We start from the raw sequence: 13,627 nt of genomic DNA, 5'->3' as shown, positions 1-13,627 counted from the left end.
AAGAAGAGAATACATTCTTCATTGGAAGTGTTGGTAGAGCATATGCTCAGCATGCATACAGCCATAGGCCCAGCTTTCAGTGTCGAAACTAAACAAAACAAAAGTCAGGGTATTTCATAGGGAAATTGGAGTATTTATGTATTCAGTTGATGTAGAATGCAAGCTTGAAATGTGGTAGTTACTACTATTTGTATTTCCTAAACAGCTATGCTTTACTACCTCTAGTCAGTTGAAACTGTTCAACCACAACCATTCTACATTGTATCTCTGTCATTCTCTAGGTAGACACATTGTCACACTGTGGCCCAATTTGTTCTAACTCAATGTGTAGCTCAGGTGCCTTGAACTTGCAGCAACTCTCCTGTGTCAGCCTTCAAGTGCTGGGATTACAAGTCTACGCCACTGGCTACTGCCATTATTATTATTACTACTACTGCTATTATTATTGTTACTACTGCTACTATTATTATTGTGTGTGTGTGGATGTTTTGTTGCATGTATGTATGAGCACCACATACATGCCTGGTGCCTGTGGAGGTCAGAAAAGGGAGTTTTGGAGGCCCTAGAACTGGAATTGTATGTGGGTGCTAGGCTGGAATGTATTTTGTAATTCCAGCACTCAGGAAGCTGAGGCTAGAGTATGGCAGTAAGTTGGAGGCCAGCCTGGCCTACATAATGAAGTTCAAAGTTAGGCTAGACTATATAGCAAAACTCTTTAACAAAAACAGGGGAACTCTTAAACAGATAACAACAAAAACAAAACCAGACAAAACCCAAACAACACCCCCACTTTGTTTTTTAGACTAGGTTTAGAAAAAAATAAGATATACAGAGTTTCCTTAGACCCTGTATTAATTTTCCCTACTTCGCACTATTTTACGCTAGTCTGCTATACTTAATGCAATTAGTGAACAGTATTGATAGACTATTATTAATCAAAGCTCATAGTTTATTCAGTTTTCCTCATTTTTTTAGCTCTTTTCCAGCATACTATGACCTCATTCTCTTCTAGCACACTCCATTCTATTCAGTCATCACTCATTTTTAGTTGAAACATTTTTAATTCAACAGTTTATTTGCAAATAATGTTTTATTTTCAAATTTCAAAGGCCTCTCATCTACCACGCATACTGTATTACTAATAATGCTCTTAGCTCGATAGCTGTCACTAGCTCACTTTTAATACTTGCAAGTTTGAGTTCCTGGGGCTAGAGATGTGTTCAGCTGACAGTGTTTCCAAGCATGCACAAGACCTAGAGTACCACATGAACTGACCAGGCATGGTGACCTGTGTCCTAGCACCAGAGAGGTGGATGCAGGGAGATCAGATGGTCAAAGTCATCTTAATTGTAATAGTGAAGTAATTAAAAACTACACTGCTTTTCATTGACTTTATCACTTAATGATTAACAGTCCTTTCACTGTTTCATGTGTAGGACAGATAAGGCCAGTATCTTAACATTAGGGACAGTAACAGGTCACATGACACTAAATGTCAGAGATCACATGTCACATGACATCAGGTAGCAGAAGCCATCATGGTTTTGGTTTGTTTGTTTTTGAGACAGGATTTTAACTGTCCTTAAACTTGCTTTGTAGTCCACGCCAGCTTTAGACTCATAGAGGTTGGCCTCCTGAGTGCAGGGCTTGAAGGTATGCACTGCCATAATGGTAAGGGGCAGTCTTAATTTCCTCAGACCTATCTAGTTGTAGTTCCCTCTCCATGTTATTGATTACTGAAGTGTCCACTATAGTAAATTATTAAGTTGGACATGGTTTCATGTTCACTCTGAAGCTTAGTAAAGGGCCAAGGGTGTAGTTTAGTGGTGGAATGCTTAGCAAGCACAAGTGCAATTTCTGAACTCTAGTACATTAGAAGTTGCGAGGAGGACCCTTATTACAGATGTCAACAGTAGGATTGCATATGCAACCTCAGTTCCTCAGAGAGGAAGAGAGGGAGACTGAAAGAGAGCCTAAGATTATACTAGACAGTAGGCTGTTTACTGGAACTCTAAACGCTACCTTAAAGTTTAAAATTAGTAGATATATTATTATAAATTGGAATGATTTTAATTAGAGATTCTCATGAAGTGTGAAATGTTATTTTCATCCTGTGTAAATTCTGGAATAATTTATACTTTTTGAGAAAGAGTTTTACAGCCCATACTGTCCTCAAACTTGTTTTGTATTTGAGAGTAACCTTGAACTTTTGATCTTCCTGTGTACCTCTGTGTCCTGTTAGCTGTTGATACTTGTACTAGATGTTTTCTCTTTGGAACTTCTAATGTATTTTTAGCTCAAAAGTTGTACCTTTTCAGATTGTGGTTCCTTTCCACTCTCTTCATTAGAGGAGATGAACTTGTTTATTAGAGTTGGCAACCTTTTTCTTTTCTTTTTGTTTTTTTTTTTTAAAGATTTATTTATTTATTATTTATATAGTATTTTGCCTGCATGTACACCTGCATGCCAGAAGAGGGCAACAGATCTCATTATAGATGGTTATGAGCCACTATGTGGTTATTGGGAATTGAACTCAGGACTAGGGGTATATGGGCCAATTGGATGTTCTCAGATTTTGAAGGACTAGTTATTGTTGGAAACACAGGAGGTCAATGGTAAAAGATGAAAATACAGTGCACACCTTTAATCCTGGTACTTGGGAGGCAGAGACAGGAAGATCTTTGAGTTTGAGACCAGCCTGGTCTACAAAGCAAGTTCTAGGACAGCCAGGGATACACAGAGAAGCCTTTGCTTGAAAAACCAAAAAGAAAACAAGAACAAAAACAAAAACTCAGCAATAGCAAACCACAGTCAGTTCCAAGTCAGTAACTTAATTAGTTCTTTAGTCTAGAGTTGAGATTTATCACTAGGCAATGTATGTGACTACAAAGGTTCATTAGCCAGGCTGTGGAAATTAAAGCATGTAGATAAGACATGATGACACAGGACAACAGAAATGAGAAGGTCAATTTGAATAGAACAGGTAACATAGGGAAACAGTGTAAGGGCTCTTTGTTTTGTAAAAGTGCTTGCTGTGCGAACCTGATGGCCTAGTTCAGTCTTTGGATTCTATAGTGAAAAGAGAAGACCAGGTCCTAAAAGTTGTCCTCTGCCTTCCACATGTGCACCATGGGTGTATGTACACACACAGACATATGCACTAGTAAGTAAAAAAATAATAATTAGTGGTGTAAAATAGTATCGAATAGATGGGCTGATTTTAAGTTAAGGGGCTTGGAAATATGCTCTAAGAAATCAAAAATAATTAACAAATGTGAACAACTTTAATATACTGGTGTGTGTGCGCGTGCACGCGCGCGTGTGGGGTCAGTGAGTGTGGTCATTATTTTCATCTACATAGTGATGGCTACATTGAGACTGCCTGGGCAATAGGAAACCCTATCTCAGAAAGGGGCTGTATGGATGGGAGAAAGAATACAATTAATATATTTAACATGTTGTCATTAATTGTAGTTTTTATGCTCATAAAATCGATCTCATTTATTTTTTATAACTAATATTCCTAATTCTTCCTGTCCCTGCTGCCTCAGATTTGAAAACCACCACTCTGTTTCTGAGAGGTCACATTTTCCTCAGTTTACATTTGAGTGAGCTTATGCAATACTTGGTATTTCTGGGCCTGGCTTATTCATTTAACATAATGATCTGTAGTTCCATCTATGCCCATTTTTTTTATGGCCAAATAATATTTCATTTATATGTTTATTTATATACTATATATGCCAAATATTCGCGCGCGCGCGCACACACACACACACACACACACACACACACACACACACACAGCAATGCCCCTTAGTCCCAATTATAGTTCTTAAAACTTGTTTTACAGGATAAGCCATGGTCAGATTTTTTTCTGACATTCTGACCAGTTATAGAAAGGAAAGCTTATAATTCTTGAACCTGTTTAAAGTAAAAACACTTAGCAAGTTTCTCTTGTGGCCTAAGCTTATTAAAGTGGTCTCTAAAAACATGTCTTTAGGGTTAACAAGACGGCTCAGAGACTAGAGCTGACTGCTGCCAGGGCTGAAGACTTGGGTTGGATACCTGGAACCCATAGAGAGAGAACTAGCTTCATAATTGTTTGTGTATATAATTTTGTCCAGTTTTCTATTGATAGGACGTTGATTCCAGATACTGGCTGTTGTGAATAATGCTGCAATAAACATGACAGTGCAGCTGAAGCTTTCACATAGTGATTCCATTTCTTTTGATTAAACAGCCAGTGGTGGGAGTGCTGGATCATAGGGTGGTTCTGTTTTTAAATTGTAGAGAATGTCCATAGTGATGGTACAGAATCACATCCCCACCGACAGTATGCAAAGGCATTATTTTCTCTATGGTTTTCTCAGTTTGTGTGCTATTCCAGTGTGAATTTAAGTTAAGTAGATGTTGTTAGAAGACAAGTAATAGTATGTCAAATCAGCAGATTAAACAACAACAACAACAACAAAAAAAAAAACCCAACTCCCTACCATAACTAGAAGTCAAAGTAGACCTGACTGAGAAACTGTGTAGATTAGTTGGTAGAGAGCAAGTGCTTCTTTGAAGTCAGACAGAACTGAATCATATAGCACCCCGTTCAACACTTTCCCGATTGTCAGATGAGACTGTGAGAGCATGCCTGTCACAGGCTTGTGACGGTGCAGTGGGGAGAAACTAGGATAATTCTTCGGTGGTGCATGCCACCCAAGGATGCAGAGGTGGCAGAGGCAGGTGAATCTCTGAGTTCAAGGTCAGTTTGGTTTACAGAGTGAGTTCCTAGACAGCCAAGGCTACACAGAGAAACCCTGTCTTGAAAAACAAAAGTTTAAATAAATGTTGGTTTGTAGGCCACAAACTCAGAGATCCACCTGCCCTGGGCCTTCTGAATGCTGAGATCAAACGTGTGTGCCACTACTGCCAAGCTTCCCCCCTATTTGCCCTGGTTGTTTGAGATAGGGATTCTTTGTGTAGTCCTGGTTGTCCTGGAATTAGCTGTGTAGAATCGGCTGGCCTTAAACTCACAGAAATCCACTTGCCTCTGCATCTTGAGTGCTAGTATTAAAGGCAGTTAGCACTGCTACCTGGTGCCATACATTTTAAAATCTATGCTTTAAAATAAAACAAAACAACAACAACAAAAAAAAAAAACTGTGCTTTTTTTTTCTTAAAGTAAAACATTTCCTAGTTATATTTATATTTAAATTTTATTTTATTTTTAAATTATGCAAACAGCCTCACTGTGTAGCTCTGGCTGACTTGGAGTTTATAGAGATCTGCCTGCCTTTACCTTCAGAGTACCAGGAGTAAAGCCATGTACCATCATGCCTGTTATGTCCAAATTTTACTTAATCTGTTTCTTAGCTTATGGCTGTTAACTTGTGTTGCTATAAGTGTTGTCTTAGAAGAACAAACAGTTCTCACTGTTTTTCTTAAATGTTGTATTTGGTTTTTGGTGCTAAGGATTGAAACTAGTGCCTCAAGCATGCTAGGTAATTAGATCTCTACCACTGAGCTTTATTACTTAGTTCTCAATAATTGTTCTTGAAATTTCATTTTACAGGGTGAGTTATAGTCAGATTTTTTTTTTTTGTGACTACAAATATAGAAATATAGAAAGGAAAGCCTATAATTCTTGGATCTGATTAAAAAGATACTTAGAAAGTTTGTCTTGTGGAAAAGGTCGCCAAAAAATGTCTTTGGGGTCATCAAGATAGCACAGAGAGTAAAGCTACCTGTCACTAGATTACCTGAATTGTATTCATAGAGCCCACAAGGAGACAACGTCCTCTGACCTCACATTCATGGTATGGCATGTGTGCTTGTGTTCTTACACCACACACATCACATACATATACCCCCCCCACGCACTATAAGGAAATGGGTAAAAAATTTGGGACCACTGGTGGTTTAGAAGGTCAGTTTTTTGGTTAGATTAGGTGGAATGTTATTTTAAATGTTAATCTTTTTATTTCAATTTTTGCTTAAATTTTTATTATTTATGTTACTTATTTATTATATTTATTATTTATGTATCAGTGTTTTGCCTGAGTGTATATATGTGTATCACATGTGTGCCTGTGCCTTGGAGGTTAGAAGAGGACATCAGATTCCCTACAACTAGAGTTATGTTCCCATATAGGTGCTGGGAACCAAGCTGGGTACCCTACAAAAGCAGCAAGTGCGTCTAACTGCTGAGTTACCTCTCCAGCCTCATTTGTTGTTGTTGTTGTTATTTGTTGGCCTTCCTGATTGGGTGGGAAGGTGTCCAGCTTTCTGGTACTCAGATGGAAGGGTGTCCAGGAAACCCATAGCTCTGAGGCGGAAAATCCGAGTCACGAGCTGTGAAGACTGGGAAGGTATCTCAGCTCTGAGGTGGGACAGAGTTCCAAGGGTATCCTGAGACATGGGAGCCCACGGACCTCACAGCTCTGAGAGGAGGCCTCCTCAACAGAGACATTGCAGCTCCCAAGGAGGGTACCCCAACGCAGAGGAGCTGAGGAGCCTAGGAGCCTGAGCTCCTCTTCAGTTAAGTTACAGCAGGCAGTAAATCTCTTAAAAGAGATTTATTGAAGGGGTGAATCAAGGAGTGGCTGCCTCTGCTTTTGGGAGAAGGCAGCAGGGAACTGGGGCAAACCCAGCCTTTATATATGGGAATTCTCAGGGCTGGGGTAGGGGTGCTTTCTGGGCAGGGTCTTCCAGAGTGTGGATTGGTAGGATTTTAAGTCCTGAGCTGTGGGAAGCTCAGAGATTGGTCAGTTTTCCTGTTCAGGCATTGGTGGGTTTTTGTCTAGTCTTCACCTCAAATTTACATAGCCTGGGATGAATCTTACTGAGAGCTTGGAGATGACAGTTACAGAGGTGGAGGGGGGGGCGGGCTGCTGGAGCTTCCTCAGGCAGAGGTCTGGCCACTTTTCTGCTCTGAGGGCTTATAAAATATATAAAGTATCCAAAATTTACACTCTGAAGTCAGTAGACTGAGGCAGGAAAGGCTGTCGCTATCATGGACAGCCCCCATGGTGGTGGCAGTAGGCATTCTGAGGCAGGAAAAGTGTCCGGTGCCTTAGGCTGAGTCAGGAAGAGTCACCATGGACAGCTCCCGCTGAGGCATTGCTGAGGAGTTGCCACCATTTTGTCTCCTGCCTCCACAGCCCAGGGCGGGAAGGAGGGGCTGCTGCCCTGAGGCTGGCAGGGGGAACTAGCAGGGAAGCACTTGCTACTGCATATTAAATTGGTCTCTAAACATAGCTCTTGGAGGGTGCAGTGGGCCGTTGGGATTCCAGGCTGCCACAGTGGGGGAGGGGTGACAGTGGGTCACTGCAGCTTGTGGGGCATCAGAATGACTTTGGGGTGGCCTGCTACCTCAACTTGGGGTGGGTTGGGATAACTGAGGCTTGGAATTGCCTCAGCCTGGGGCATCAGCTACAGTGGGTGTAGATTGCCTCAGTTCCAGCCTTACATCATTTTGCTTTAAGTTTCAGTTTTGTTTTTAAAGAGGGTCTCTCTACAGAGTCCTGGCTGTCCTGGAACTTGCTGTGTAGACTGTGTTTCTGAGTGCTGGGATAAAGATGTATATACCACTATGCCTGGCCCTAGGTTTTAATTTTGAAGTTATACTTGAAGATTTTAATTTCTGAATTTCATAAATTTGCTTTGTATTTTGCTGTATCATTGAAAACATGTTCAGTTGGTAGCTTGAACAATATATTGGTTATAAGCAGATTATGGACTCTTTGAGATTAGGGGATCGAGCTGAGTTCCAGCCACATTCAATAATATATTTGTTACCACACCTGGCTCGCATAATATCTAATTATTTGTGTGTTTAAAAAAATTTTTATGGGCCTGTAGAGCTGGCTTGAGGTTAAGAGCACTGGCTGCTCTTCCAAAGGTCCTGAGGTCAATTCCCAGCACCCACATGGTGGTTTAAAACCATCTATAATGAGATCTGGTGCCCTCTTCTGGCGTGCAGGCACACATGCAGGCAGAACATTGCATACATAATAAATAAATAAATAAATAAATAAATAAATAAATAAATAAATAAATAAATAACTAAATAAATAGCTCTTTGAAAAGTATTTTTTATGAACCTAAGCCCTCATACATGCTAGGCTCAACCACTGTGTTATACCCGCAGCCTCATAAATTTCAGTTAGAGACTTTGGTGTGTGTGTGTGTTTTATTTTTCTAAAGGACTGATTAAATTTTGGTGTAACCACATTTTTATTTTGTTTAACTATGTAGAGAAGACGGGCCTCAAACTCAGAGAGCTCCACCTGCCCCTGCCTCTTGAGTGCTGGGATTACAGGTGTGTTATCACACCTAGTAGTGTGTGTGCTGTTACCTGCAGAGGTGAGAATAGGGTATCAGATCTCTAGAGCTAGAGTTACAGGAGGTTTTGAGCTGCCTGGTGTGTGTACTGGAAATCTATCTAGGGTCCTCTGTAAGAACAGCAGATGCTCTTAACTGTTGAGCCATCTCTCCAGCTCCCAATGCTCAGTTCTCAGAATTGTTTTTTTTTAAGTTGATAATTGTTCTCTGCTCAGACAATTTTGTTATCTTAAGCATATGTATTTCTGTTGTTAATACAAAACGTTTGATTTGGCAGTTCTACTATGGCTTAAATGATAATGCTTTAAATAGCCGAGCATAGTGGCACACACCTTTAATCCCAACACAGAGGGAGGCAGAGGCAATTCACCTTGAGTTTGAGCCCAACCTGGTCTACAGAGTGAGTCCAGTACAGCCAAGGAAGGCTACACAGAGAAACCCTGTGTAGAAAGACAAAACAAAACAAAATGCTTTAAAATATATGTGCAGTTTGTATTTGTTTAGTTATTAGATAATAAAAGTTGTTTAATTTCATTCCTACCCTGGGCAAATATTTACTCAGTTACTGCTGTGAACTAGACTCTCACCCAGGCCTGAGATCAGGGCAGTGTACTAAACAGATAAGTCCTGGTCCTGACAGCACACTGTTAGGAGGTAGAAGCTGCCCAATAAGGATGGTTAGCAAGCAAGTAGGTGTCTGTAGTAAATGCTAGGTAGGGCCTGGAGGGTCCAAGATGTAGCAACCAAAGACCATAGGACTTTGGATTTCATTCTAAGTGTAAGATAAAGCCTTGAGATGGTTTCTAGTCAAGGAATAAAATGATGTGACCATAATGTAAACTCTGTATTATGGGGAGAACAGACTTTGGGAATTCAAAGTAGGGAGCAAGGAAATCAACTAGCCATAGACCTTCAAGTGAGGTGATGTAGACTTCCAGTGGAAATAGGGTGTCCTTGTGCGTGTGTGTGCTCCAGCAGACCTGTAACTTCAGGTCTTGGGAGACTAAGATAGGATCAGGAAGTTCAGGTCATTCTCAGCTCCATGGTGAATTTGAGACTGTCACAGAAAACCAGCAAAAGAGCTGAGGCTGTAGCTCTGAGGATAGAGTACTTTCTAGTCTGCACAGCCATGGGTTCAGTCCCTAGCACCACATAAATTGGGCATGATAGCCCGTCCTTGTAATTCGAGCACTTGGGAAGTAGAGGCAGCATGAACAGGAGTTCAAGATCATTCTTAGGTACATAAAGGATTCAAAGTGAGCCCAGACTCTGTGAAACAGTATCTCCAAAAAATAAAGCAGTGGACAGATGGTTCAGTGGTTAGAGTGCTTGTTTAATCATCAGAAGATGAATTCAGATCCCGGCATCTGCTTAACAAGCCTTGTATCTAGTGCATGCCAGTAACCCCAGCTCTGGGTGTATCAGACAGGAGGATTGCTGGAGCTTGCTGGCTTTAAGCCCAGACAAGAAAAGATGAGCTTCAGGTTCTGGGAGACACCCTGCCTTAAAGAAATAGGCAGAGTGGTCCCGTATGTGTATGTACACATACAGGCTCACACACATATGGGCGCACACACACATATATTTAAAAAAAGTTGTGGTCGTGTGAGATGGCTCTGGTGGTAAATGCACCTGCTACCAATCCTGAGGACCTGAGTTCAATCCCTGAGACCCATATGCTGACAGGAGAGAACCAGACTCCTGTAGCTTGTCCTCTGACTTCTGCACATGTGCTGTGAAATGGCAAAAGTAAAATATATTTTTTAAAATCTTTGTTTCTTCCTGGACAGTGGTGGCCCATGTCTTTAATCCCAGCACTTGGGAGGCAGAGGCAGGTGAATCTCTGTGAGTTCAAGATCAGCCAGGGATACATAGAAGCCCTGTCTTGAAAACCAAAACCACCAAACAAACAACCAAACAAAAAATTGTTTCTTAGATTACAGACTTAGTGTAGGTTCGGTATAGAGAAATCGGTGAATATGAATTATGTTTTTAGAGCGTCTAATAAGGCCCCTAATTTGTAGCCTTTTGTAAACACCTCGGGTACAGTGGCTCTCGGTTAGCCTAGAAGTCATTCTTTACATCACAATCAAAATCTGATGGCTTTCTGAGATGGTCTCATGTAGCCCAGGCTGGCCTCAAACTCATTAGATCTCCAAAGATGGCTATCTTACCCTCCTGTCTCAGCCTCTCAAATCCTGAGGTTATTTTTAAATTGAGTCAGTAGTTATACCAAATATAATAAAAATATTTTTGTTGTTGTTTGTTTTTTTGAGACAGGGTTTCTTTGTGTAGCCTTGGCTGTCCTGGACTTGCTTTGTACTCACAGCCATCCTTCTTCCTGCCTCTGCCTCCTGGGATCACAGGCATGCACCACCAAGCCTGGCTTATAATCAAAATTTTACTCAGACATGTTCTTTTTAATTTATTATTATTTTATGTGCATTTATTTTGTCTGCATGTATGTCTGTGTGAGATTGTCAGGTCCCTGGAACTAGAGTTACAGACAGTTAGTTGTGAGCTGCCATGTGGGTGCTGGGAATTTTAGACATGGCTCCTCTGGGAGAGCAACCAGTGCTTTGAATCGCTGAGCCATCTCCCCAGCCCCCATAATCAAAGTTTAATGTATTATACTCATTTTTTTTTATTTTAGAAAATAATTTATGCGATATAAACTTGAGTTTTGTCTTTTTATTCTTAGTGATCAACCTTTGTACCTTTTCCGAACTAAAAGATGGTGAAGCTAGATATCCACACTTTGGCCCACCACCTCAAACAGGAGCGCTTGTATGTGAGCTCTGAGAAACAGCTCATTCAGAGGCTAAATGCAGATGTACTGAAGACAGCTGAAAAGCTGTATCGAACAGCGTGGATTGCAAAGCAACAGAGGATTAATTTGGATCGGCTTATTATAACCAGGTAAAGACAATTTTCAGATCATGCATTATGTGAACATTTAATTGTATATTACTAAATAACTAAATGAATCTCTTAAGTGCATGGTTTTGAATCAATGTTAGGTGAGTCTTTGCTTATAAAATGTATGGAGCTTTGTTTATTAATTAGCTTAAACAGTAATGTAGAAAATTATAATTTAAGATTTAATGTTTTAAGTCTTTGCATATATAATGTTTTAGTATTATGGAGATTAAATTTTGTGACTTTATATATATTTCTGTGCTTTGAAATTGCATATCTTTTGGTTTTGGGTTTTTCAAGACAGGGTTTCTCTTTGTAGCCCTGGCTGCCCGGGAACTCACTCTCTAGACAGGGTTGGCCGGGAACTCACGGAGATCTGCCTGCTCTGCCTCTGCTTCTTGAGTGATGGAATTAAAGGTGTGTGCCATCACTGCCCAGTGGAATTATATGTGTATTTAAAGGAAAAGATATATTTTTTTAAATTTTATTTTTAAATTTTATTTTCATGTGTATGAGTGTTTTTCCCGCATGTATATCTGTGCTGCACTTTTGTGTCTGGTGCTTGTTACATTGTTCCAAGAAGCAGTTTTTAACTGTAACAATATTAGTATAATGTTGATAAAAGTAGTCAGATTAAGACAATATATACTGTATGACTGGAATTATAAACATCTGAAGAGGCAGGACTAACATTTGATGATGTCATTCAGAATCACAGCTCTTTGTTGGGCATGCCAGATATTGACTAGAAGGCCATACAGTCCATGTTGTAAATCACACCCAGGGCTTCGTGCATACCAGTAAGTGCTCTTCCAATCGAGTTACTTCTCCAGCTCCTGTTTTGATTATTTTAGTACTGAATATTTGTGAATGTTCCTGTGTCGGTAAATACGTTTTTACACTGTAGCAACATTCAAAATTTAACATAGAAGATGCTCTGGATATTACATATGAAAAAATTGGTTTTCTTTTTACTTTTAGGTGTAGCTGGCTTGTTCCCATGTTCTTCTCAAAGAGTTTAGCAATTAAAGAGGATCTCACTGTTGACACAATAATGAACTCAGATCTATTCATTTCAATATAGCGCCTGTGTTGCATTGTTGTTGTTATTAATATTACTTTGCCTGTGTGGCAATATTTTTCAGTGCTGAAGCTTCTCCTGCTGAGTGTTGCCAGCATGCCAAGATTTTGGAAGATACACAGTTTGTTGATGGATATAAGCAACTGGGATTTCAGGAAACCGCTTATGGTGAATTCTTGAGTAGATTAAGAGAAAATCCTCGTCTTATTGCTTCCTCTTTGGTTGCTGGAGAAAAACTCAACCAGGAGAACACACAGAGTGTTATCTACACAGTTTTTACCTCCTTGTACGGCAACTGTATTATGCAGGAAGATGAAAGCTACCTCCTTCAGGTCTTACGGTACCTGATTGAATTTGAACTTAAAGAAAGTGACAACCCCAGGCGCCTTTTGAGGAGAGGAACTTGTGCCTTCAGCATCTTATTTAAACTTTTTTCTGAAGGACTGTTTTCTGCCAAACTTTTCCTTACAGCTACTTTACATGAGCCAATCATGCAGCTCCTTGTAGAAGATGAAGATCATCTGGAGACAGATCCCAACAAGCTCATTGAGAGATTCTCCCCAGCTCAGCAGGAAAAACTCTTTGGAGAGAAAGGCTCAGATAGATTCAGGCAAAAGGTTCAAGAAATGGTGGACTCCAATGAGGCCAAACTGGTGGCTTTGGTGAACAAATTTATCGGCTATCTCAAGCAGAACACGTACTGCTTCCCACATAGTCTGAGGTGGATTGTGTCACAGATGTACAAAACTCTGTCTTGTGTAGACAGACTGGAGGTTGGGGAGGTCAGAGCAATGTGTACCGATCTTCTGTTGGCTTGCTTCATTTGTCCCGCAGTTGTCAATCCAGAGCAGTATGGAATAATATCTGATGCTCCCATCAATGAGGTGGCAAGGTTTAACCTGATGCAGGTATGCTTTGCTGTTATTATAAATTGTTACTATTAGTATTACTGTTATTATTTAAGTTTTATTTATGTATGTGAGTGTTGTATTTATTTGAGTGCCTGCCTGACGGAAGAGGATATCAGATTCTATTATAGATGGTTGTGAGCAGCCATATGGTTGCTGAGAATTGAACTCAGGCCCTCTGGAAGAGCAGCCAGTGCTCTTAACCACTGAATCATCTTCCCAGCCTGCTTTTGCTACTATTAATCTAACATTTAGTAGCATTTGCTACTATTAATCTAGTATTAGAACAGATAATCTTTATGTTTGGAGTAGGAACAAAATGATGACAATGTTCTTTTTTTTTTTTGAGAGGTGCTTATATTAAAGGCATGCTCCACCCTCA

The 13,627-nt window shown here is 40.2% G+C and overlaps 1 protein-coding gene across 1 annotated transcript; it reads left to right on the top strand.

The window, feature by feature from the left end:
- Window positions 1–11,038: 11,038 nt before the first annotated feature.
- On the top strand, window positions 11,039–13,245 carry LOC129685690 (GTPase-activating protein and VPS9 domain-containing protein 1-like; the record flags this gene model as incomplete). The annotated part of the gene is given in 2 exon segments (XM_055619196.1): window positions 11,039–11,256; window positions 12,402–13,245. Coding segments are annotated over 2 exon segments (1,029 nt in total), but the record flags the coding sequence as incomplete, so codon positions are not given.
- Window positions 13,246–13,627: the final 382 nt, after the last annotated feature.

Source organism: Psammomys obesus, unplaced genomic scaffold (assembly GCF_907164565.1).
Source record: "Psammomys obesus unplaced genomic scaffold, mPsaObe1.curated_primary_1811, whole genome shotgun sequence".
NCBI lineage: Eukaryota > Metazoa > Chordata > Mammalia > Rodentia > Muridae > Psammomys > Psammomys obesus.
Note: the sequence above shows the minus strand (reverse complement) of the source record. Positions and strands in the feature narration are given on the sequence as shown.